The sequence below is a fragment of the Podarcis vaucheri genome (assembly GCF_965113315.1).
Source record: "Podarcis vaucheri genome assembly, chromosome: 11".
NCBI classification, from domain to species: domain Eukaryota; kingdom Metazoa; phylum Chordata; class Lepidosauria; order Squamata; family Lacertidae; genus Podarcis; species Podarcis vaucheri.
The window spans coordinates 17693650-17719777 of record NC_138749.1 but is presented as its reverse complement, the minus strand read 5'-3'; the positions used below and the strand labels follow the sequence as shown (position 1 = coordinate 17719777).

The following is a 26128-nucleotide window of genomic DNA, read 5'->3' as shown; positions in this document are numbered from 1 at the left end:
TTGAGACTCCTGAAGGGGAGTGAAAGGCGGGATATCAAATCCAAACTACTACTACTACTACTACTACTACTCTTCTTCTTCTTCTTCTTCTTCTTCTTCTTCTTCTTCTTCTTCTTGGTATTGGACATTAGCATCACATTCTCCCATGTCGTTTTGGAGAAGCTAACCTCCCCAAGTCCTGACAAAAATAGTTAATGTAACCTTACTTCAGGTAGAGCCAACAAGCTGGCTTGACACCAACAACTCCCCTCAATGGTCAGAGATGCTGGGAGTTCTGATCAACAACATCGGGAGGGCTCCACATTGGCTGTCCCTGATATGCATGTGAATAACCATTTCACAATCTACCAATGGAATTAGACATAACAAAATTATGTAACTGACATACCCAGCAGTATTATGTAAGCCATTACATATAGACTGGCTCTCTCCTTGTTGCCCTTCTGCCAGCAGGTGAAGGACTTCCTTGTTCAAACAGGCTTTTGGGAACTGTCTGTTTTTAATGAAAGGGCTGGTGCCATGATGGATGAGCCATATGTTTTAATAGTACACATTTGTTGTTGTTTAGTCATTTAGTCGAGTCCGACTCTTCATGACCCCATGGACCAGAGCATGCCAGGCACTCCTGTCTTCCACTGCCTCCCGCAGTTTGGTCAAACTCATGCTGGTAGCTTCAAGAACACTGTCCAACCATCTCGTCCTCCGTCGTCCCCTTCTCCTTGTGCCCTCCATCTTTCCCAACATTAGGGTCTTTTCCAGGGAGTCTTCTCTTCTCATGAGGTGGCCGAAGTATTGGAGCCTCAGCTTCAGGATCTGTCCTTCCAGTGAGCACTCAGGGCTGATTTCCTTCAGAATGGATAGGTTTGATCTTCTTGCAGTCCATGGGACTCTCAAGGGTCTCCTCCAGCCCCATAATTCAAAAGCATCAATTCTTTGGTGATTAGCTTTCCATATGTTCTATTAATGCTTAACTGCTTCTTAATGATTGCTTTTTCTATGTTTTTATCTGTATGCCGCCTTGAGTCCCTGCCAGGGGAAAAGGCAGAATATAAATTTTAAAAAATATTTTTATGGTTGAAGACTCACTTCTAACAATCTATCATTTGGGGACTTGTCTAGTAAATATGAGCCTTGTCTGCTCTGATAGAGTTAAATCCCCAATAACCACTTTCCTGTTCCTGCAGTGTGCCTTGTAAGAGCCCTAATGGATGACTTAAAAGACTCATCTGATCCAGCATTTTGTTTTCTGATGTGGCCACAACCAGATGCCTCTGAGTAGCCTACAAGCAGGGTGCGACCGCTATAGCCCTCTCTGATACCTGACATTTGGTGGGTGGCTCTTGGGAGTTGCAATGGTAGCCCTGAGATATGGCAAGCTATTGAAGAAGAAGAAGAAGAAGAAGAAGAAGAAGAAGAAGAAGAAGAAGAAGAAGAAGAGGAGGAGAAGAGTTTGGATTTGATATCCCGCCTTTCACTCCCCTTCAGGAGTCTCAAAGTGGCTAACATTCTCCTTTCCCTTCCTCCCCCCACAACAAACACTCTGTGAGGTGAGTGGGGCTTCAAAGAAGTGTGACTGGCCCAAGGTCACCCAGCAGCTGCATGTGGAGGAGCGGGGAAGTGAACCCGGTTCACCAGATTACGAGTCCACCGCTCTTAACCACTACACCACACTGGCTCTCACCACCCAGTGAGCTTTAACTTGACTCTTTCTGATGTGCACTCAGTTCTTTGACCACAATACTGCACTGCAATGGTTCTCTCCAAAAGCAGAGGGAGGAAAATAGAGCCTCAGTACCACCATCGCTGTCGAAAATAGACTTAAACCACGACTCTAGGCCCCTATCTGCTCAGAGCCCCTGTGATGATAATTTAATTTGTGATTGCATTTCCTCAGGTCAGTCCCTTCCTGGAAAGCCTACAGTAACGAGTTGCCGAACTTCAGGAAATGAAACATTTACTTGCTGGTGGAAAGCTGATTCAGATGGTGGACTTCCTACAAATTACACTCTGCTGTACAGCACAGAAGGGTAGGGAAATGTTTGGGGTTGTTGTTTTTTTAAGTCATTTGTTGTTCCTTGCACAGATTCAAGAGAGGAAAACAACACATTCCCAGTTACAAGGTGAAGAGATGAGTAACTGTGCCACCTTCTTCACTCTGAGATCTTTATTGAGGTTCCAGGGTTAATCTGTTTTCCAAGAACTGCAAATAAAGCATGTTTTCACATAAGAGTTTTGCTGGAGTCCCACTGCTTTAGGTGCAATCAAGGGTGTCCTCAGCTTGAATTGAGATACGACTTGCCCTTTTCCATATTACTTTCAGCCGACCAAAGACGTGCTGTGTAGCCAGTTACAGCTCCTTGACAAACATATTGGTACATGTTCAGAAAAGGGCAACAGAAATTATCAAGGGGCTGGAGCAATTTCCCAATGGAAAGAGGTTACAGCCTTTGGAGCTTTTAGTTTAGAGGAAAATGTGAGTAAGGGGGCATGATAGAGGTGCATCAAATTATGCCACATATTTTGGTATATAAGCCACTTCATATTTCGTCACTTTTCTTTGGCTCCTTCAGATGCCCTCCCTCAAAAAACCAAATATGGTTCAGTCACTGGTATATCTTTAGCCACTCCTGCAATGAAGACCAATGCATATTTATTTTCTGCATATTTGTTAAGAAACCCAGGGTACAGTTTACTATTCTTATTTAACAAAATTTTATATTCCACTTAATTAACGCCCCCCGCCCTGTGCCCCATGATAGACTCCCAATTCAGATTGTGTAATTTACTTTTTTTTAAGCCATTCATGCAATTGCCAACATTTCGCACCAAACCCAAGGGAAGGACAGCAATTGCCTTTGTGTTCTCCTTCTGGGTTTTCTGAAATAATCTGTCTGGCTATTGTCCAATAGACTAAACCTAGACAAGCATCTCCCAGAAGGGCATTTGGTTTGATCTGGTATGGCTCTTAGGTTTTTATAAAATTAATCCCCACTGACTCCAGGTTATGCATTTGCAATGGTGAGTTTATTAAGCTGAATCTGACTAGTGAGTTGAGTATTTACATTTGTTCTTACTTGTTCTGTTGAGTGTGGACAGGTCCCTATTAACCACTATTTTTAATTATTTTATTTCAGAGGAAAGCATGCATTTGAATGTCCAGACTATACAACCGGGGGGCCCAGTTCATGTTATTTTGATAAGAGCGTCACCAGACTTTGGAAAACGTACAATATCACAGTGAAGGCTACCAATGGCATGGGAAGTAATGTCTCTGACCCTCATTATGTGGATGTTCAAAACCTAGGTAAGGGGGGAGGGCAGGAAGCCACATGGAAACACAACTTCCCACTCTACTCTAAAGCAACACTTTGGGGCAGGGGGTGGATGGGGACTGACTGTTTCATCAGGACCATGATTTTTTCAAACATTGTCCAAACCTAGAAGCCAAAGGTGTTTTGAGGAAATGCAATATTGAAACAAGTTAGTTGTTAGTTTAATTTAACATCAGAAGAGGGAAGACTATGGGACCTAGATGATTTCCTGATCTAGAACTAATTCAGTGTGTCAGATAAGGTAGATAATTCACATCTTCTAAGTCCCTTCTAAGTTCCTGACCTCTTTGGCTAAAAAGCCTGTTGGAAATCAGTGCAGGGCAAGATCTCGGTCTGAAATTCCGAAGATCCCTTGCCATTCAAGATAGAAAGTACTAGGGATGGGGAAAGAAGTTCAGCCCAGACACACTGAGGTCCAGCTCATAGGGCCTCTGGGAGATTCCTTCATTGCAAGAAGTGAAACCAGGGGGAGGGCAGCCTCAGTAGTTATGCCCGCCATGTGAAACACCCTCCCATCAGATGTCAAAGAAATAAACAAATATGACCTTCTGTAGACATCTGAAGGCAGCCCTGTTTCAGGAAGTTTTTAGTGTTTGATGTTCCGATGAGTTCCTTTATATTCTGTTGGAAGCCGCTCAGAGTGGCTGAGGCAACCCAGTGAGATGGGTGGGCTACATGAAATAAATCACCACCATCATCATTCACTTCACATTTAAAGACAAATTCACACTTCCTGAAACAAGGAAGGACCGAAAGCCATCCTTTGAAATTCACCCTTCTCTGAATTTTGCAATGCAGCCATGTTTTATACACATACACACATGAGAGAGAGAGAGCATTGTATTAGGGGATATTGCTTTGAAAATGTGTGTTATTAGGCAAAATTGCATGCTAAATGGTACATTAGGAGAAATTGGCACTAAAATCCAATGAATTTTCATGAGGACTTTAAGAACAAACAAACCACAAACTGATGGTGGAGAACCAAAACTTAATGGAAAAATCAGAAACTGAGAGAAACCAAAAGTGACATATTTTCCCATCTCTAGATAGTACTGGCCTAGACAAACTATTGATCTAACTCAGGAAAGGTTAACCAGATGTTGTTGGACTCCAATCCCATCTTCCCTGACCACTGGCCATTCTGACTGGGGCTTTTCAGAGTTGGAGTTCAATGCCATCTGGAGAGCTAAAGGCTCCCTGTGCCTGTAGCTCAGTATGCAGCAGCTCCTTGTACATCTTCTCCCTGTTGTCTTTTGATTTGATTCTATTAGTTCACATACAGAGTAGCCAAAAGAGGTGTCCTAGGCAGAAGAAGCAAACAATACTGACTTATGAATGTTTCCTTTGTATAGCTAAGGTCGGCCCTCCCACAGACCTATCTCTGGAAGTCAAACAGCTGAAAGAGAGAACGTATGTGTGGGCAAAATGGTGGCCACCTCGACCGGTTGATGATGGAACAAGACAGCAAATATGCAACTATGAATTGCGATTGAGACCTACAGGAGAGAAAGAATGGGAGGTAAGCAAGTTCCATTCTTTCATTCACAAGCATCTTATAATAGGAGAAAGGCAGGTGCTGTTGCTGTTCCCTTATTTACAAAGGAGGCCCTGAAACACAGGGGCTAGTGGAAGTATGCCATAGGCAAAGCAAGACTTTAAAAACTGCCATGTACATTTAATTACACCCATCAAGTTTATCCAGATGCACCGAACTGACTTTATTTTGGACATCTTCGATCCATACGCTCCAGACATACCATTTGTTGTGCTATAGCTGTGATTTTTCTGTATCTTTACACATGGCTTCCTCCGCCTCCTCAGCAGTGAGGGGGTCCCGGCCCTCTTCCAACAGATTTTTAGGGGGTCAAAGAAACCTCGGCCCCATAGAGCTGGTACCCCTGATCTGACCGTGTATATATAACAGTCTGACTGTGTACTTGTATCTATAACAGCTTTCCTGTATTCTGTGTTCCAATCTGGCCTGCTGTAAAGTAGTTTCTCGGTGTTCCTAGGATATGTATTTGCATATGGATCTGTTTGATTGCAGCTGGGGTTCTGTTTCCAGGATGGATAAAATAAAGGGAATAAATCAGGTGTTCTTGCCAGCACCAGAAAGTGACTCAGGCATCATGAAAGGAATATGTGGAAGTAGTTATGATTAATATGTTAGGCGCAGAGAGAGCTATGGAACAGGAGGCCACCCTTCATTCCAAAGCTTCCTCCGGAGAACTGTTTAGATTAATGAGCACTGCAAAGCTATATTTGTCATGTTGGCAATAAGAAAGAATAATTTCCATTAGACTGGGAGCGCTGAAATGTGCTCCAAAAGTAATAGAATCAGAGAATTGTAGAGTTGGAAGGGACCGCAAAGCTCATCTAATCCAAGGCCCTGAGATGCAGGAATCTCAACTAAAGCATCCATCACAGATGGCCATCCGATCGCTGCTTAAAAACCTGCAAGGAAAGAGAGCCCACCATCTTCCGAGGGAGTCCATTCTACTGTTGGGCGGCTCTTACAGTCAGAAAGTTCTTCCTGATGTTTAGTCAGAGTCTCCGTTCTTGTAACTTGAATCCATTGGTACTGGTCCTAGAATCTGGAACAGGAGAAAACAAACTTGCCCCATCTTCAATGCCCTTTAGATATTCGAAGATGGCTATCGTATCTTTTCTCAGTAAAGTACAGTGGTACCTCAGGTTAAGTACTTAGTTCGTTCTGGAGGTCCGTACTTAACCTGAAACTGTTCTTAACCTGAAGCACCACTTTAGCTAATGGGGCCTCCTGCTGCCGCCGTGCCGCCGGAGCATGATTTTTGTTCTCATCCTGAAGCAAAGTTCTTAACCTGAAGCACTATTTCTGGCTTAGCAGAGTCTGTAACCTGAAGCGTATGTAACCTGAAGTGTATGTAACCTGAGGTACCACTGTAAAATGTAAGCAGGGACACTGAAGCAAGTTAAATGGTACTGCAGAGATACCAGCCATCAGTTCATTGTGAGATGGGTGCAAATGTTCCTCTCAGGAAAAGTACCCAGTGGTCACCAGAAAATTGTGCATACAGTGGTACCTCCGGTTGCGAACGGGGTCCGTTCTGGAGGTCCGGCCACATCCTGAGGAATTCGCAACCGGAGGTGCCGCTTCTGTGCATGCGCTTGGCGCGTAGAGCATTTCTGCGCATGCGCACACGGTGAAACCCAGAAAAATACTTCCGGGTTTGCCACATTTGCATCCTGAAAGATACACAACCAGAGGTGGGCGTATCTAGAGGTACCACTGTATTTGTATTTTTCCTGGCAAAAAATGTCCCTTTAAAGGTCTCTAAAAAAGAGAGGCTGGCTAAATCGTGCAGTGGTGCAATGAGTTAATTTTAGACTCTGAATTTAATGCTTATATGGGGAGCACCTCTTTAGATCGCAATGTTGGTTTTCACAGGTAACAGCCTATGTTCTTGACTTAATAAATCCTACTGTGCATACACTGCATGTTGTCCATTTGGCCTGATCATTTCTATGTCACTTTTCTGGTGCAAGAAAAGCCACAAAGGCAAAAACTTAGCATTATATCCAAACCTGGGATCATGGTTTGCTTTGACCTGACAAACCATGGTTGCTCATCAGTCATGATTTTCTTAGGGTAAAAAAACCCATAATGTTTTGTTTCTTGGTTTGTTTACTCATTCCTGCCAGGACAGGGAGCAATCAAGCTGCAAGTGCACCAGCACATAAAAAAGTATGGTCTGATAATCCAATAACCTTGGCTTGCAGTTTTGCGCAAATACACACAATGTATATTTATTTCGCTTACTCCTTGGGGGGGGGCTCCTCATTTTGCTCTCTTGAGCCCTGGATGTGCGCCCAAAAGACCTGACCTGATGGCACCAGGGGGAATCGTGGTCCTTAAAATGGGTTTACAGCTCATGGACCCAAGCAAAACAAATCACACACGTCATGGTAAACCTCCTTGACAAGCCATAATACATGATTTCCGTGGGCTGGTTTGGAAAGGTCACACATTGCACAGATTTCATCCTTGATGTATTTTATTTATTTACAGTATGTATTCCCTCCATCCTGTTCTTCAGTCTTAAAAAGACTAGGACTTCTGGAGTCACAGATGTTGCAGTGCCAACTACCCAGTGTGCCAAAGATTCCTGCTTGTATAGAGGCATCCTTGCAAAATCCATATGCTCTACAATTCTCTTAGTTTCCCTTGTCTTTACTGCTTCGCAGACTCGTTTTGTTGGAGAGCAAACACAGTATGAAATATCCCAGCTGCACCCAGCAGTGAAATATACTTTTCAGGTTCGCTGTATAACAGAACATAGTGAAAGGAGTGAATGGAGCCCGGAAACGTACCTCCAGCTCCACAGTGGTGAGTCAATCATTCATCATTTTTTTCTGTTTTGGAAGGCCAAATAAGCTAGTAAGAACATGAGAAGAACCCTCCTGGATCAGAGCAATGTCCCATCTAGTCCAGAGCCCTGTTCTCACAGTCACCAACCAGATGCCCATTGTGAGAAGCCTACAAAGCAGAACTTGAGAGCAACAACTCTCTCCCTACTTGCAGTTCCTAGAGGCAGAACTAGAATCAAATGTGTTAGGAGTAGATTTCGGCTAAGCACTAGGCAACTTCCCAATGGTAACAGCTGGTAGACAGCGAAACAGACTGCCTTAGCAGATGGTGGGCTCTCCATCATAGCAGGCATTGAAGCAGATTTTGGACATCCATCTGTTGGGGTTTCCCCTAGTTGCATCCTGCATTGTAGGTCCTGAATTAGCAGGACGTTGGACCGAATGACCTCTGTGACCCCTCTTTGCCTCTTTGTCTCTGACCCTATTGGCCTAAAGGACTTGTCTATCTCTTTCTTTCCAGGCCAACCTCCTGGGAAACCAGAGTTAATAAGATGCCGCTCACCTGAGAAAGAAACCTTTACTTGCTGGTGGAAGCCCAGTTCCGATGGAGGTCTGCCGAGCAATTACACTCTGTTCTATAACAAGGAAGGGTAAGGCGTTACAAATGGCTTTACGGTTGTCTCAACCTGCACCTCTGAGAGAAGGTGGATTCTTTTCAAAGTGATGTGTAATGAGAAGGCTGTGTTTGTATTTCCTTCTCAATCTTGTCTTCTGTTTTTCAGAGACAAGGCATACTATGAATGCCCGGACTACACAACAGCGGGACCCAACTCCTGTCATTTTGATAAAAAACATACTTCGCTTTGGATGACATACAACTTTACCATAACAGCGACTAATGAGATGGGGAGTATTTCATCTCAGCCATATTATGTGGATGTGGCTAATATAGGTATGTGGTGCAAGCATAAATGTGTAAGGCAGACCTGGGGCAGGGGGCGGAATCCCAGCAGTCCTAAGAGTTGAACCAGAATTTTATATGCATCTTATATACCATCAGCTAAATATGACCAGTCATATGTCTTGATAAGGGATAGGGGAGAATATTTGTTTGCATTTTAATGAGAAACTATCCAGTTTGCCCTTCGTAAACTGAAACGTGCAGCTATGCTTTGAAATTTGCACTTCTCTGAATTTTGCAATGTATTTCTCCAACAAAGCAAAAGTGCAAATACTAGGCAAAAGTGAGCATAAAAATATACCTATTGAGTAAAAAATAAAAAAACATAAAATACATATGCTGGTTGTCAGGGGACTGCTATTGGAACAGTGGGGAAAGCCACACCTCCAGAGGGGAAGAGGGGAAGGGACCAGAGGATGCTACTGGGAGCCCCAGCACCGCACATTGTCAGTCTGAGGGTGGGGAAAGCCACACCTCCCAGGCAAAGGAGGGGAAAGGACTAGAGGATGCTGCTGGGAGCCTCAGCACCGCTCCTGGTCAAGCCGGCCAGGAGGGAAGCACGCCTCTTCCGTCGCCCACCTTGCGCAGAGGTGTAAAACGCAAAGAAGGAAGGAAAAGGCTGGGGGTGACTAAGCTCTTATGTTGGGGGAGGACCCGGAAGGGACTCCTCCCGGATTCTGCTAGTGACTGAGGCAGACATGAACTTGTGGTTTTGCACCAAAATAAAACCTGTAAAAGACAGGTCGGAGTCCTGGCTGGTTACTCACGAGCAACCACCATTGCCATCTGACACTAGTGAAAATAGTATACAAAAATGCATTATATTAAGGCAAACTGCTTGCAAAAATGTGTGCATTAGGAGGAGTTCACACTAAAATTCTGGTGAATGTTTATGAAGATAAAAAGAAAGAAAGCTGCTCTTGATGTGAGATATTTGAAATGTGCCTCTGTTTCTATCTATGAAGAAGGGCATGAATTTAATAAATAATCATATTCTCTTTTTTTGTACCAAAGCCTTTTTAAAACTAACTCTAGGCCTTCACTGTTTTAATGACATTTTAAACAAAACTTACGCTCTCATACTTGCCACAGTATGCTTTTAAACTGAGCTTTCTCCGCTATCGAGAATTTTTTGCAGTTGCTTTTTGCTGTTTAAAGCTCTTGTACTTTGCATTTTAAAGTATTGTGATTATATCTGCTGTGTAAGCCTCCTTAGAGGATTGGATTGATGGCTGTCCATATACATTGATCAATAAATATTCTCTCATCCTTCTTTTTTTCCAGTTCAGCCAGACCCTCCCGAAAACCTCTCCCTGGAATTTGAGAAAAAAGTATATGGAAAATATTTGCTGTTGAACTGGTCTCCACCTTCTCTGGGTGACATCAGATCTGGTTGGCTAACCCTCGAATATGAGTTACATATCAAGCCTGAAGGGGGACAAGAATGGGAGGTGAGAATGGTGAAAACTCTTGAAACACTTCCAGATGTGTAGATTTGCCAGTTTCAGCCCTCTCAGCTTCTCATTTTCCCAATTCTAAATCCAGTTCTCCACATTTCTGCAGCCATTTCCAATAAATAAATCCTCATGAACATCCACCAGCATTTTAATGTGAATTTATCCCAACAAACACATTTTTGTCAGCAGCTTCAGCTAACCTACACACAGTTCTGCAAGCCATTTCTCTGTAACATGATGCACTCTTGCATGCTGCTTTCAATAACATGTTCATTTTTACCCACACTTCCCCTTAATATATGCATTTTTGTAAACACTGGCTGGAAGACTGCATCGCAACATTCAGATTAGTGTGAACTTCAAAGGATGGTGGAATTTCAGCTCTCTTTGGGTTTCACAAAGTGTGGATTTGCGTGTCGAGACCCTGAAACCCACCCCCTTGTTGAAGAATAACACACACAAGGACACAGATATTAGGTTAATGTTATTGGGCAAAATTTGGCCACAGCTATATTGATTACAGAATGTGAGTGGTATTCGCTTAGGCACTGAATGGACCCAACTATATCTAAATCCTGCCTGTTGCACAGGGAGTCCGATAAGGGTAAACCACCAGAAGGGGGAGCCCCATCGATGCATACCAACTCAAGCTCCCCCGGGTGTTCCCATAGGGGTCATGTCATGGCCCTAGCCCCACCCCAGGCTTCGGACAAGATCCACACGCCTGGATTCCTTTACCAAAATACCCTTAAGCTTGGAGGGGCAGGTGATGGCCACACCTCCCCTCCCTGCTCATACATAAGGTCAAACAATGCCTAACCGACACAAGAGCCTAAAGGCTTGCTGCCAAATACCCTTATACCTGTAACCAATGCCTCAAGCCCTCTGCAATATCAGCCAACCAGATATCATTCCCCCAATCAGAAAGGTGTACGCCATCATCACGAAATAGTGCCATCTTGCTGTAAACTATGGTGGGGTGCACAATCACCCAGCCACACAACACGTGCACCTTCTGTGCCATGGAACGTTCAAGCGAGCCAAGGGGAAGCCCTCCAGCTTAAATGGTCCCAGCCACGCCCCCACCAGTCAGCGGATTGGCTGGCTGGCCGCTGACGTGGCCGGGATCCTCCAGGCAATGTGGGACTTCATCCCCCGCCGCCAGAGGAGAGTGGGTGGCCACGCGGTCCACCGCAACTCCTCCCGACGGTGAAGTGGAACGGACTTTGCAGATATGTATTTACATGTGAACTGAATTAGATGTTGCCCCCACCCCATCTCCTGACAACCTGTTTAATGAGCATTTACCCTCGTTTGCTTACAGAAAGGTGTACAACGTTGTGCCCAAACAATTTTTCTCCAACACTTCCCATTGCATTTCCCTTATCACACACAGCCTAATTGGGGGAGGAATTGAAGGCATGTTGTGCAAGAATGCCAAATCAACCTTAATTGCGCAACCAGTTAATCCCATCTGAAAATAGTGGCCTCCTGGAAGCATCTTTGGTAGCAGCCAAATGCTCTGTTTCAGAAACAGTATCTGAAAAAACAGAGTCACGGATATCTGTGTTCTTCTTATCATTCCAGAAAATATTTGTTGGTCAGAGAACAACATATAAGATGTTCAGTGTAAATCCAGGAGAAAGGTATGTTGCAAAAGTTCGCTGCAGATCAGATCATGGAACGTGGAGCGACTGGAGCCCTGAAAGTTTTATTAAGCTCCGAAAAGGTGAGGACAACTGCTGGGGGTGACCTTTCATTAATTAACCCCAGCCATATGAAAATGCTAGAAAGCCTAGTTGAGGAGTTTGTTATTCATATCCTGCTTTTCTATTTAGAATAAAAATAAAATCCCACATCACAAAAGAAAACACAGTTCAATGATAACAGCAACACAATGACACAAGGATAGGGCTGACATGTGATGAAGCTGGTGCTAGACGTGTGTGTCTTACAAAACAGTGCCTGGTGGTCTGCTTTGGGAAATCTGGGCAAGTTCAGCTGACAACTTGGTAAACATATTATTAGCTGTGTGAGTTCCAGACTGCTAGTGCAGAGGGAGCCAAGCTGGTGTCTTCCAGAAGTTTTGGACTACAACTCCCATCATGCCTGACCAGTGGCCATGTTAACTAGGGATGGTGGGAATTGGCATTTGCAACATCTGTATCCATGTTGACTGCCCTTGAACTAAATTAAGTTGGCCAGATGCAAAAGAAGGCAAGGCTTGTGCACCTTTATTTGTGTAGAAAGGAGACTTTATGCAGGTACAGCTTGAGTGGCAAGTTCCTGCCTTCCCCATGGAAATAAAGACACAGGACACCAGTATTTTAGGTTACTGGGCAAAATTAGGCCACAACTTTATTGATTACAGGAATTGAGCGGTATTGGCTTAGGCATTGGTCCTATCGACTAACCGGCTTCAGCCTGATTGCTAGAAGACTAGCAAGGGTTAACCACTAATAGGGGGAGTCCTGCTGATGTACATCAACTAGGAGCTCCCCAGGGGTCACTGCTCGGGGGCGTGCCTTAGGCCCACACCTCCATAGGCTTCGGACAGGGCAACGCCCCCTGGAATCCTTTACCGGACTACCCTTCGATATGGGGGAAGGTGATGGCGCTTCCTCCCCCCCCCCTCATCTGCATAACAATACCCTTACCAATGCCTAACCGCCAATGCCAAGGAAGTTGTGACGATTTGCTACGAGGTAGGCGAAAAACCAAATGGCTGGTGCCAATTTGCCAAGTGGAAAAAAATTCCTACCAGGCCTCTCGACGGCGACCAACCAAAGTCCATAGCAATGTCAAAGAGCCAAACCTAAAGGGTGGGAGGGTGGGAAACCGGAGCAGCTGTGGGGCTGGAGCAGAGAAAGAGGGAAATCCTCAGGTGCGCCGGCCCTAAATAGCGCGGGCCATGGCTCCCGGGCCAGCTGATTGGCTGGCAAGGGAGATGACACATCCGAGGAATCACTGATCTCGTGGGGGGTGCAAGCCAGCCCCCGCGCATGTGGGGGGAGGGCATGAAGCCCGCAGCCCCACCTCCTTTCCAGCTCGGAAGTGGCTTTGCCTGGTGGTCTGCTTTGGGAAATCTGGGCAAGTTCAGCTGACAACTTGGTAAACATATTAGCTGTGTGAGTTCCAGATTGCTAGTGCAGGGGGAGCCAAGCTGGTGTCTTCCAGAAGTTTTGGACTACAACTCCCATCATGCCTGACCAGTGGCCATGTTGACTAGGGATGGTGGGAGTTGGCATTTGCAACATCTGTATCCATGTTGACTGCCCTTGAACTAAATGAAGTTGGCCAGATGCAAAAGAAGGCAAGGCTTGTGCACCTTTCTTTGTGTAGGAAGGAGACTTTATGCAGGTACAACTTGTTGTGTAAACTACGCCTGCTGAAACGCCCTGTTCTGAAATCTCACCACCGAGCTCACTGGGTGATTTTATGCTGATCACGGCATTACAGACTGATCTACCGTCCAGGGTTGTTGTGGGAGTAAAATGGTAGAGATGCCACCTGCCCTGAGCTAATAATGTTTTGAAATGAACTCTTAACTGCGTAAAATTTAATCCCTTCTCATTTTCTCTCCTAGAGTTCAGACTGAAGGATATGCTTGTTTGGATCTTCGTGGCTTTTTTATCATTTGTTGTATGTTTGATCATGATCTGGACACTAGCTTTGAAAAAAATTAAGTAAGTTGCTACTTCTGACATTGTAAGGTGGTGTATTGAAAAAAGAAAACAAGCAAATTTGTTGCCACAGAATGGGGGTAAAGGGTTGGAAAGCCTTCTCCATACATTGTGGTCGCAGCTGTGATTCTTCTTCCATCTCCTCCACCAACTGCTATTTAAATTTTTAAAAAGCAGACATGTTAAATGCAAACATGCATTTAATACATCATCCAGCTGGGGTTATGCATAGTGGAATTGTGAAGCTTGTTGCCGGTGCTCTATTTTGACAATCCACAAACACAAAAAACAAGTTTCTGCGTGTAGAATTCATCTTCACTCAAGAGACCACTCTTGGTTCTGCTGCCTGAGATCGTACGTTCAAGTGAAATCAGTTTATTGGAATATCCTGAGGGTCCCCTCTTTACAGCCATGGATATTTGTTTTTCCAGCAGGCAGGGTTTTCTGTTTGCTCAAACTGTAGCCTTATTAGACTTTACCGATTGGTTGGGTGCCATCCCTGCTCCACTTTGGAATGGACAAGGCCATTCATTAGGCGTCACAGACTGATAAAAGAGAGAGAGGTTTGTTTATACAGCTGGGTTCCTGCTATACATTTGCTCAAGAGCTCAAGTTAATAGTTTTTAGTTTTTTGCACCCTTGGAGAAGGAAAATGGGATTTTGGGGCCCGTTTCAGACTGACTGCACAGTCAGGTTTTGGATTTGGGAAACCCATTCCTTCAAAACCTATCAGAAGAAAATGAAACCAAGTATGAAACCAAATGATTTTCTTCATTTCTTTATTCCAACCCCTTACCTCTTTTTTGTTTTTCAGCATGGTGGCTTGCCTTCTACCACCAGTCCCAGGACCAAAGATAAAAGGCTTTGATGCCCAGCTACTAGAAGTAAGCGTTTGGGCACTTAGAGAAGTTTTGCACTCTTATTTTTTAATGTCTTGCATTTTCTTAGAGGGGGTAAAAGAAAACACCTCATTGGAAACCTTTAACAGCTTTAACCTGTTAACTCTTCTGCTGATGCTAATCTGCTTGAATTCAGAACAATAATATCCAAACGCAACACGATGACCAAGTACAACAATGCGATGTCAATATAAACTCTTTATATAATCTATACAGAACACTGAACAATATCAAATAGGCACTCTCTGCAAAACCAAATAAACATAAATCTTCTAAATCTCAAAGTCACAGAATATGACACTCTTGATGGATTCTCTTGAAAACATAGAACCAAATAAACACAAGTCTTATAGGTCTCTGAAAGTCTTTGTGAGCTATGCAAGTCTCTGAAAGAAGCAATGAGTCAGATATCTGGAGTAAACAAGCCGTAAAGCTTTGTTTTATAACGTCCAACGCTGTCAAAGTGGTCTGCAAACAGACGTAGTGAACAGTGATTCCGGATATACCAACTGTTTCGTGGAATTCTTCTTCAGCACAGCAGAAGGATAAAGAAATGCTTCAAAAACTGCAATTGAATTATTGAAACAATGACCTGCATATACATGGTAACTCAAATTATTAGAAACTATATGCAAGAACTATAATATCAATTCAATATGAAATAAAACCAAAAGTACATACCCCACCTATATGGTGAATGGAATTGTATGAACAATTGCTATGGAGCAGTGGTCATAAAGTTATGTAACCACTGCTACTGACTGCATGTTGCAAGAAACTTAAAAAGCCGACCCCAGGTGGTGCTCAAAACAAGGTCATTTCAGAGATTTAGAAGATTTCTGTTTATTTGGTTTTGCAGAGAGTGCCTATTTCATATATTCCATATTGTTCAATGTTCTTTATAGATTATATAAAGAGTTTATATTGACATCACATTGTTGTACTTGGCCATCAGTAATTTGGATATTATTGATATTTGCTTGCAACATGGGTTTTCATTGAATTCAGATCAAAGCATGCATCGTTGTTGTTGAGTGCTCTGTACATCTTTCTCCTTTGCGTTTTCAGACATAATCAGGTACATAATGCAAATATTATAGTTATGTGGTATAGTGGTTAAGAGCGATAGACTCGTAATCTGGTGAACCGGGTTTGCTTCCCCGCTCCTCCACATGCAACTGCTGGGTGACCTTGGGCTAGTCACACTTCTTTGAAGTCTCTCAGCCCCACTCACCTCACAGAGTGTTTGTTGTGGGGGAGGAAGGGAAAGGAGAATGTTAGCCGCTTTGAGACTCCTTCGGGTAGTGATAAAGTGGGATATCAAATCCAAACTCTTCTTCTTCTTCTATTATATTTCCCCCTGTATGTTTCTTCACATCAGGCAGGGAAAACGGAAGAATTGCTAAGTGCTCTTGGCTGCCAGGGATTCCCTCCAACACCGGGCTATGAGGACCTGCTGGTAGAATTTTTGGAGATAGATGACAGCGAAGACCAGCAGCTAATGCCAAGCACCGAAAGGAGCCACCCCAATAAAAATGTGAAGCTGGCGCACCAGGAAACAGACAGCGACTCGGGAAGAGGAAGCTGTGAGAGCCCTTCTCTGTTGACAGAGAAGCGCAAGGAAGCCCAAAACCCGCTCTTGGAATTGAAAACACCAGATACCTATGGGGTGCAAAATGCTCATAGGAACAGCATGCAGGAGTCACCAAAGGGGGGCGCTGAAGGTCAGCTCCCCTGGATTAACAGTGGTGAACCTAGGCCATCCACATGGTGTGGAGGTCAGCTCCCTAGCAGTCAAACTTCTAAATGTTCCTACCATGACACAGTGGATGTATGTAAAAGGGCAGTCAGTGCCATGAATATAACCAAGAAGGGGAGTGAGGAAGGAAAGTGTTGTTCGCAATATCCTGAACTCATTGAGACTCTTGGCGAAAGAAAACCAGCCAAATTGGAGAAAGCAGCGGATCTACTCTCAAATGCACAGCACGGCCAAGCGGGGTTGTGGCTACTCCCACCAGAAAGGCTGCCATTCTCGTCTACAAAACCCGCAGATTACGTGGAAGTTCACAAAGTCAACCACGATGGAGCTCTGGCTGTACTACCAAAGCAGCAAGAAACTGTAGGCAAAAAGGAAAGGCATTTTGTCCCTGGGGATACGAATGAATACACCAAGGTTTCAACAGTCGTATCCAACCATATTCTGGTGTTGTTCCCAGATCCCAAAGCGGAGGCTTTGCCTTCCTTTCAGGAGCCACTGAAGGAGCTCGCCCAGAGTTGTCAGCAGAGCCAAGCAGAGTTAAATTTCAGCTATTGTCTCACAGGTCCAAGCACCTGCAAAGTACAGACTGGTGGGCTAGACTACATGGATCCAAATAATTTTATGTGCCCCTTTAACTGAAAGCTTAGCCATCCTTCTACAGGTAACAACACTACAAGTAAAATAAACAGTGTTGGCACAAAACTGCTCACATGTCTGGTTTAGCTCAGTTGTAGCTCATGCCTTCTTTCGCTTTATAGCCAATCACTTAAGGACATGCTGGTTGCAGATCAATTTTTTCCCCTACCTGTGATTTTTAGTTCTTTTTGTGAAGAGGGATTTACAGAAAAGTAAAAGTTTGTGGTATCGTTTTGAAAACACAAGCATCCATTTCTGGTAATACATTCCAAAAAAACAAGGAGGGATTGGTATGTTGATGTTACAAAAGCAACCCTGAGATCATCACCAAATGATGCTGGTTAAGAGACGCAGGCTGAGCTTATAAAATATTGTCCAAAAAATTATATTGGTAATCAGACTCTTGAACAACACTGGTAGTGTCCAACCCGTTTTTGGCAACTGTGCATCAGACAGTGCAAGTACAATATATGAGACGGTGTCTGCTGCAGTGTGTGGACTACAGTGTGAACAACCCATCATACCTAATTTGTGTACAGGTCCTCGAGTTTGAGCCATTGTGCGCATCTCAGGGACTGGCAGGACGCTGATGAGTGTGCTTCGGGGGGAGTGAGGCTGGAGTCTGGCTCAGGAGAGAGGGCCAGTGATTTGTGGGGGACTGTACTGGACAGAAGGCAAGAGTTGGAGGCAGGGGGAGCTTCGGGTGGAGCACAGGATGGGTTGGAAGGAGAGGAGGAAGAGGCAGGTCAGGCAAGTGAGAGGCCAGGTGCTTCCCCACCACTGTCTCCCAGACCCAGGAGGGGACTGAAGAGGGATGAGCAGAGGATAGGCATAGTCTATGGCTGCATGCATGCAGCGTTTTGGGGGAAAGTACATAAACTGGTGGAGGTGGAGTGATCCCCTGTTGCTGCAACTTCTTCTTAGAACCAGTGTGGCATAGTGGTTAAGAGCGGTGGACTCGTAATCTGGGGAACCGGGTTCACTTCCCCGCTCCTCCACATGCAGCTGCTGGGTGACCTTGGGCCACTCACACTTCTTTGAAGTCTCTCAGCCCCACTCACCTCACAGAGTGTTTGTTGTGGGGGAGGAAGGGAAAGGAGATTGTTAGCCGCTTTGAGACTCCTTCGGGTAGTGATAAAGCGGGATATCAAATCCAAACTCTTCTTCTTCATCTTCATAGACCATGGACCTGGGGACAGCTGCCTAGACACTAAATTGGCATGGGAGGTATTCAGAGCCATAGAAATGACTGTGTTATGTTTGACGACAGTTAACTATCGGCTGTGCGCATTTCCTTGATTGGGGAGTGCCCTGAACAGAACAGGCAGGAGAATTGGGCAGGTCTCACGCTGTGCCATAGCTAAGCCCAGGAGCATTCCTGTCCAGACTGCTTCAGGCTCCTAGTCTGTGCTGCTTGTGGTACCTGTGCTGAAGCTGGCTCCAGCTTTGAGGGAGTCCTCATCATGGAGGTTGCTGGTGGGCCTTTACAGATGTATGTTGGGGGCGGGGTCAAGGAGGCAGTGCTCCACCAATGAGTACCATTGTCATCACCCACAGAGCAACATAGCAATGCTGGGTCTGATCTGTGCCATAGGCTGGACAGCTGAAAATGAGATACTTTGCTGTTGCCTGAGGAAAACTAGCCAAATACATCAAATTCAACGAAAAGTAAACACCCAAATGAAAAACTTAATGGATTGCATTATTATTCCATTTTTTTGGCACTAGCAAAAAATCCATCAATCAAAATTATTTCATGTTCTGCAATGTATTTTAAATAAGTTTTAAAGGCTAGTACAGTTTTTATAATATATTTTTCTTTGCCTTTTTCCCTTTCTTTTAAAAACTCACTTTTCAGGATGTTAAAAATCATGTGTGTGTGTGAGTGAGAGATCTAATATATTGAAGGCATTAGCCAGAGTCATCTTTTTTACATGCTTTTCTGCTTTTAATGCAGCAATTGGGAATCTGTGGTTCTCTGGATATTGCCAAACTCTTGATTCCCGTCAGCCCCTACCAGCACGTGCTGGCCAATGGTCAGGGATGACATGAGTTGGAGTCCTACAATTTCTGGAGGGCCACTGGCTTCCCACTCCTCTTTTACTGTGATGAATTATTTGCTGTGCAAGTTCCTCCAAGTTCAAAAGAAACTCCATTAGCACCAGTAGCATTACTTACAAGTATTCCAACATTTAGGGGAGAGGAGAAATCTAAACGAATCATAGCATTGTAGAAACATAGAATTGTAGAGTTGGAAGGGACCCTGAGGATCACGTTGTAGCCCAACCCCATGCAATGCAGGAATCTCAACTGAAGCATCCATAACAGGTGGCTCTGCTTAAAAACCTGCAAGGAAGGAGAGTCATCCACCTTCTGAGGGAGTCCGTTCCACTGTCGAACAGCTCTTACTGCCAGAAAGTTCTTCCTGATGTTTAGTTGGAATCTCCTTTCTTGTAACTTGAATTCATTGGTTTGGGTCCTATCCTCCGGAGCAGCACAAAACAAGCTTGCTCCATCTTCCGTGAGACAGACCTTGAGATATTTGAAGATGGCTATCAAATCTCCTCTCTGTCTTTTCATGTACTACTGGCAAGCCAGGTATCTCCACCTTATATTTGCGCAGCAGGTTCTTCCTGCCTAAGTGTACCTTTGTCCACTTGTAATTTGTCAATTTGTAATTCATCCCAGTTTGGTGTCATCTGCAAATTTGATGAACATCCCCACAATACCTTCATCCAAGTATATTTTTAAGTAGACAATGTTAAGACTTGCAGTTCACTAAAGGTCCTGTTGAAATAGACAAATTTATTCAATATGGCACATAAAGGTTTAGCAAACAGGTATCTCCCAGCTCCTGCCCACCTAGCAGTTCAAAAGCATGTCAAGTGCAAGTAGATAAATAGGTACCACTCCGGCGGGGAGGTAAACAGTGTTTCCATGCGCTGCTCTGGTTCTCCAGAAGCGGCTGTCATGCTGCTACATAACCCGGAAGCTGTCTGTGGACAAAAGCCGGCGAGATGAGCGCGCAACCCCAGAGTCGTCCGTGACTGAACCTAACGGTCAGGGGTACCTTTACCTCCCTTTGAACTATACATTTTATATGAATAAAATATCTACTTTACTTCTGCACTATTGCTGACAGTTGCATTTGTGCTTTTTACATTTTTAATAAGGCAGGCAATTAATTTATATAACTAGCAGAAACCTATAAGAGGCCCTGCACAAATATTTCGATGTAATTTTCTGGATTAAAATACTGTTATAATCTTTGGAGTTAATGATATGCTATGGTTACTGGGGGCACACACACCTCCAAATTTTTGGAGTATGCTATTTGTGGTGCAATATGATGTTCAATGAATATTTTTGACACTTTATTCATATATCAAATCTGTACCCCCAGCAGACTGGTACTGAAGTAGCAAATTCTGTCCTAACTTTGTTAACGTGTTTTCGTGTAACTTTGTTAAAGCTACACATGCCTCGTTTTGTTGTCGTTCATACATGTAATGACCATTGGTTAAAACTCCATCGGCAGCTTTTTCTATGGTGACTTCTAAACTATTCTGTAGGAACAGTTTGAGTTGATAGAGTTTAAGTCACTTCCTTTGGCTGCAACCCCTAAGCGCATTTATTGATAAGTGAGTCCCATGGAACTCAGAGGAGATGTATTTCTACCTAGTAAATGTGTTGTTTTTTTATTGAGTTGAAATAACGCGAATGTTGTGGAGGAAAACCAAAGCAACCTAAACCAGCTAAATAAATTTCTGCTGAAAAGCCATAAAGTCGTGTTACAATCAAGACAGCTGTGAAAGCACAAAGTCCCGCCCCCCCCCAGGCAAATCTACCTCAGGTTTTCTTTTCCCACTAAGAGAGAGAATGAGAAAGATGGTGATACACCAAATTGCCAATTACTGTATTTTAAAAGGAGCAAATTGAGCCCTTCGCAATCACTTTGATGTTTAAGGTGGATGATTTTTTAAAATAGTTTGTCGCGTATCCATGACAAGCTTGTGTACGTATGTAGCACTCTTCAGACATTATTTGTGCTTTCCCAACTTGCATATATTTACTAATGTAACTTGAAACTTTGGAACTCTACTTTTTCAAACCGGAATCCATTCTTTGTGTGCGCACACATTAATTGAGCAATTGTTTCAGCTCCACAATTGGCTGAGGTATGCAGATAATGTCTCGAGTTGGGTGCTGGCAAGTGACATTGCTAATGGTGGTCAGCCTGGTGGTGTTGAGCTGTGTACAAACGAAACTAGTCTACGGCAGGGTCACCAGCCAGCTGGTATTTTATTGGTGCAAGATTGCATGAGAGGAGATTCCATATTATTTCTTGCTTCGTGTGAACCTTCACGACCTACCAGATTGCACCCATAACTCGAGCAGCTTTCTCGCTGCCTCCACCACTCAGCTGCCTCAGGCCTATCAAGGTCTGTCCAGGGTCCATCCCTCGCTTGCCAACCAAATTTTGCCAAGGCTCTGATTCCTTGACCCCATCCAAGGGGTGGGAGAACCCTATGGAAAATGTGTTTTTTTTAAAAAAAAAAAAACTGGCACATTTTTTTGAAGTGCTTGGAGCATGATCCTATATGCAAAACAAACAAGAAAAGAAATGAAAGATTAATCTCCCCTTATGGGCATGCAAGGTTAGACTCTTGGTCACAGAAATAACAATAACAGTAATTTTATTATTTGCACCCTGCTCATCTGGCTGGGTTGCCAGAAAACAAAATGCTTGCTTCCTATTGTGCAAAGGGGGTGTTCTCTCTCTTTCCATGTTCTGATGCTGCTAAACTAACAGTTTTCAACATACAGATAGGTAGCCGTGTTGGTCTGCCATAGTCAAAATAAAAAAATTCCTTCCAGTAGCACCTTAAAGACCAACTAAGTTAGTTCTTGGTATGAGCTTTCGTGTGCATGCACACTTCTTCAGATACACTGAAACAGAAGTTGCCAGATCCTTCTATATAGTGAGAAGGTGGGAAGGGGTATTATTCAGAAGGGTGGTGGGAATGGGAGATTGGCAGATAGCTTCAATCTCCCAGGACATTCTATACAAGATCTCAAAGTAGCTGTTTTACTACAAAGGAATTTCAGAAATAGACTGGAAAGAGAAGCTGCTGAATTGCAACTCATTACCAAACTTAAAACCATGGAGAGACCTGGTTTGAACAAAGACATTGGATTCTTATCCCATTATACATGACTAAGCCATTTCTCACCTTCTCACCCCTTGTCTTTTCCTGTAAGACCTATTACAGTCGTTAAGAGTCGTCAACAGGCTCATCTCACCTATCTGCCAATCTCCCATTCCCACCACCCTTCTGAGTAATACTCCTCCCCACCTTCTCACTATATAGAAGGATCTGGCAACTTCTGTTTCAGTGTATCTGAAGAAGTGTGCATGCACACGAAAGCTCATACCAAGAACTAACTTAGTTGGTCTTTAAGGTGCTACTGGAAGGAATTTTTTTATTTTAGTTTTCAACATGTGAGACTAAAATCAGTCCATAATGTGAACAGAGTACCTGCATCACATTGAGAAGGTCTGTACAGCTTGGATGACCCACCAAATCAAAAACAGCTTAAATCACACACATTGTGTATAGTGGGCTGCCAGGCAAATCTCTTGTTTTTTGCATTCTGATGCTGTCAGCAAAACTAGGAGCTTTTATTTGGGCTTGGTGGGTCACAGCTTGCAAAGACCAGGCTGGTACTGCTTAGTTGTTGCAAGTGGTCCAAAAGTCCCTTTCCCCCAAATAATTGGAATTGTTACTCAGTTGCTGAAGGGTAGCAGCACATTCTTTTTAGGCTCAAGGCTGTGTTTTCTGTTGTAGGAAAAATTGCATTTTTCCACCACTCAGGAAATTGCATTTTCCCATCCCTCGATATTTTGTTAACCTTGTGACTTTTAATTCAACTCTTAGTAGTAAATGGAAAGCCATGAGTGGGTCCTAACCTTACAGATTTCTGGACAGGCATTTTTATTATTGATACTTTGTTTTCTCCTCCCCCATCTTGGAGTAAAGCCTTTGAATCTGTTTTGATGCTTTCTCTATTGCTAAGACATGTCTAGTGATGTGCATCTGGGACCTGACCGCATGCCTCGCAGCCTTTTATTCTTGCTCACTTTCACATTTAAATTGCAGCTTTATTTTATTAAATGCTACTTCTAGATGAAGTGAGAAGTAAATACTGTATTACGGATGAATGCTAAAGATCTACATTTTCCTATATTTTTTTGTAGCTCACAAAGATCTGTGGATGTATTCTTAAGCTATAGTTTAAAAAGTCACATTTATAAATCCTTTTAAATGTACTGAATTACGCACACTCTTGCACACTTCTTCATTTAGAGAAGTCTGACCGTCTCTGGTCAAACTTATACATCACTAGCCTGCTCAGTTTTACAATGGCTAGTCTAGTGGATACATTTTAATTAATCTAGTATTTGCTTTCTATTTCACAGTTCTAGAAATATTCCAGATCACATATGTTTGTTTTCTTTTTGTGGATGACTTGAACCTCCTGTTTTATGGGCTAAAGAATAAACATAGGACAGTGGTATTTTTTAAAACCCTGCAGTTAATATATTGTTTGCAGAACACTGGTACAAAACAAAATGCTCAGGAATCTTTTCTTGTTTGTTAAATGTGTCTGGAGGACAAATTGTTTAGCTGAATGTGAATGGGGGAAGTTTGCTTCAATTAAGTTATTACAATAATGTCTACCACTGGTTTTGTTTTCATGATCAATATTGTTGCTGTGTCATGTACTTTTCTCTGATAAACTTGTCCATTGTTTCCACTGCTGTTCTCTTTCTGCTAGTTTTGATTTCTTCTCTGTTACTATCCAACAAAATGTATTAAACTGTTTCTTGAGCAAAAATGTGGAAGTGTTCTCCGCCCAACATAAATTAAGGATTTTAAAGGGAAATGGCCAAGATACTTAGATCTTGTGGCTTGTGCCTAAACTTTGGTTCTGTTCTTAAAACACTGCAAATCCTTGGTTCAATATAAAGCTTAGATTTCTGGGTAAAATCTGGGATGATGAGAAAGCAGTTCTCTCTTTCTCGGTTAATTGCTAGCAGCCACAACATTTATTGCACCTGCTGGGACCAGTGTCTCAAGGCCAAAGGGTTGAAAGTAACTTCTGCCTTCAAAACAGACAGGTGTTAACCTGGGTTTTGGGTCAAACTTGAACCGGGATCTGGTGGAAGTGTTCAGCAGTCAAAAACTAGAGCTTCCTTACAGGTACAGCCTGTGTGGGTTTTGGGTCAAAACCCAGAGCCAGTGTGGTGTAGTGGTTAAGAACGGTGGACTCGTAATCTTGGGAACCGGGTTTGCGTCTCCGCTCCTCCACATGCAGCTGCTGGGTGACCTTGGGCCAGTCACACTTCTGTGAAGTCTCTCAGCCCCACTCACCTCACAGAGTGTTTGTTGTGGGGGAGGAAGGGAAAGGAGAATGTTAGCCGCTTTGAGACTCCTTCGGGTAGTGATAAAGCGGGATATCAAATCCAAACTCTTCCTCTTCTTCTTCTCCTAAGATTGTAAAGGGACACTATTTTCTATTTACTTCTTACTATTTATTCCAGGCTTCACCAACCTGGTTCTCTCTAGATGTTTGGAACCAAACTCCCATCAACGCCAGCCTATACAAAACTTGTAGTCTAAAACATAATCATTTTGGTGAAGGGTGATTTAGCCTACTCACACACAAGCACCCCATCCTCTCCCAAATCAATCTACCATATTTTTCGCTCTATAGGACGCACCTTTTCACCTCCAAAAATTAAGGGGAAATGTGTGTGCATCCTATGGAGCGAATGCAGGCTCCTTGGCTTCAGCGATAGCAACGCGAAGCCTCTGAAGCGCAGAGGGAGCGCTCCCTCCGCCCTCCGGAGGCTATGCATTGCTTTCGCTGAAGCCTGGAGAGCGAGAGGGGTCAGTATGCACCGACCCCTCTCCCTCTCCAGGCTTTAGGGATAGCCGCCGGAAGCCTGCGGAGCGCAGCGCGAGTTCCTGCTGCGCTCCAAAGGCTTCAGGTTCCTTTCGCTGAAGCCAGGAGAGCAAGACTCTCCTGGCTTCAGCAGAGAGGGAGAGCTGTGCAGCGCCCCTTCAGCCAAGCGGGAGGCAAAATGGAAGGGGCTCCGTTTCTCCTGCCGCTTCGCTGAAGGGGCTCTGAGCAGAGAGGGGGTGAATTTTTTTTCTCGTTCTCCTCCTCTAAAACAAGGTGTGTCCTATGGAGTGAAAAATACGGTATACAATCCAGACAACTATTACAGAACTGTTGAACCATTTCTTGAAGATTATGCATGGCCTGTTAGTCTTCCTCTGGAAGAGCCACCAGCGCAGTGTGGCCTTGTATGGTTTGGAATCCAGACTAGGAGAAGCGTTCAGCCATGTCAGTGTTCTGGAATGGCCAAAGAATAAAGGAGGGGAGACACAGGAAAGGCAGAAGTTTTGAACGGAAGATGTAGGACAGGCATAGGCAAACTCGGCCCCCCAGATGTTTTGGGACTACAGCTCCCATCATCCCTGACCACTGATGCTGTTAGCTAGGGATGATGGGAGTTGTAGTCCCAAAACATCTGGAGGGTCGAGTTTGCCTATGCCTGATGTAGGAGATCCAAGGTCTTCATTCATGCTCTATATTCAAAAGCAGCATCTCTCCAGTTTCGTAACAGGTCATCTGGGCTTCCAGCAAAACACTCAACTAGGTTGCTTATATTTTGGATTCAAGCACATACTGGAAATTCAGGTCCATGCAATCAAACTGGTTGAAAGTCCTCAGTTGCTGCTGTAACACAAGTAATCAACTTTTAAAAAAACAACCTCAGGTTTTTGTGGTTAGGGTGATGGGGAAATGCATTGAAAAGTGTGGATTGAATTAATGATTCGCCAGGAAGAATGCTCCTCACAAACAAATCAGAACAAATGCTCAATAAAGAGCGGACATAGTCTAACCTCCATGCAAGCTTTGTGCAACCCAATCTGGATCAATGCTCAATAAACAGGAAATCTGTAATGCATTGGCCTT

At 43.8% G+C, this 26128-nt stretch overlaps 1 protein-coding gene across 5 annotated transcripts in view; it reads left to right on the top strand.

The window, feature by feature from the left end:
* The window catches only part of PRLR (prolactin receptor), a 146640-nt gene extending 124739 nt beyond the window's left edge, over positions 1–21901 (top strand). For all 5 annotated transcript variants that reach the window (XM_082241889.1, XM_082241890.1, XM_082241887.1 and 2 more), the window contains 11 exons: positions 1895–2027; positions 3135–3304; positions 4688–4854; positions 7560–7701; positions 8203–8332; positions 8465–8634; positions 9928–10094; positions 11688–11829; positions 13687–13786; positions 14598–14667; positions 16064–21901. In XM_082241889.1, coding sequence (XP_082098015.1) covers positions 1895–2027; positions 3135–3304; positions 4688–4854; positions 7560–7701; positions 8203–8332; positions 8465–8634; positions 9928–10094; positions 11688–11829; positions 13687–13786; positions 14598–14667; positions 16064–17080 — 2408 coding nt within the window. In that variant the 3' untranslated portion in view covers positions 17081–21901. The remainder of the gene's footprint in view (positions 1–1894; positions 2028–3134; positions 3305–4687; positions 4855–7559; positions 7702–8202; positions 8333–8464; positions 8635–9927; positions 10095–11687; positions 11830–13686; positions 13787–14597; positions 14668–16063) is intronic.
* The last annotated feature ends 4227 nt before the right edge of the window (positions 21902–26128 follow it).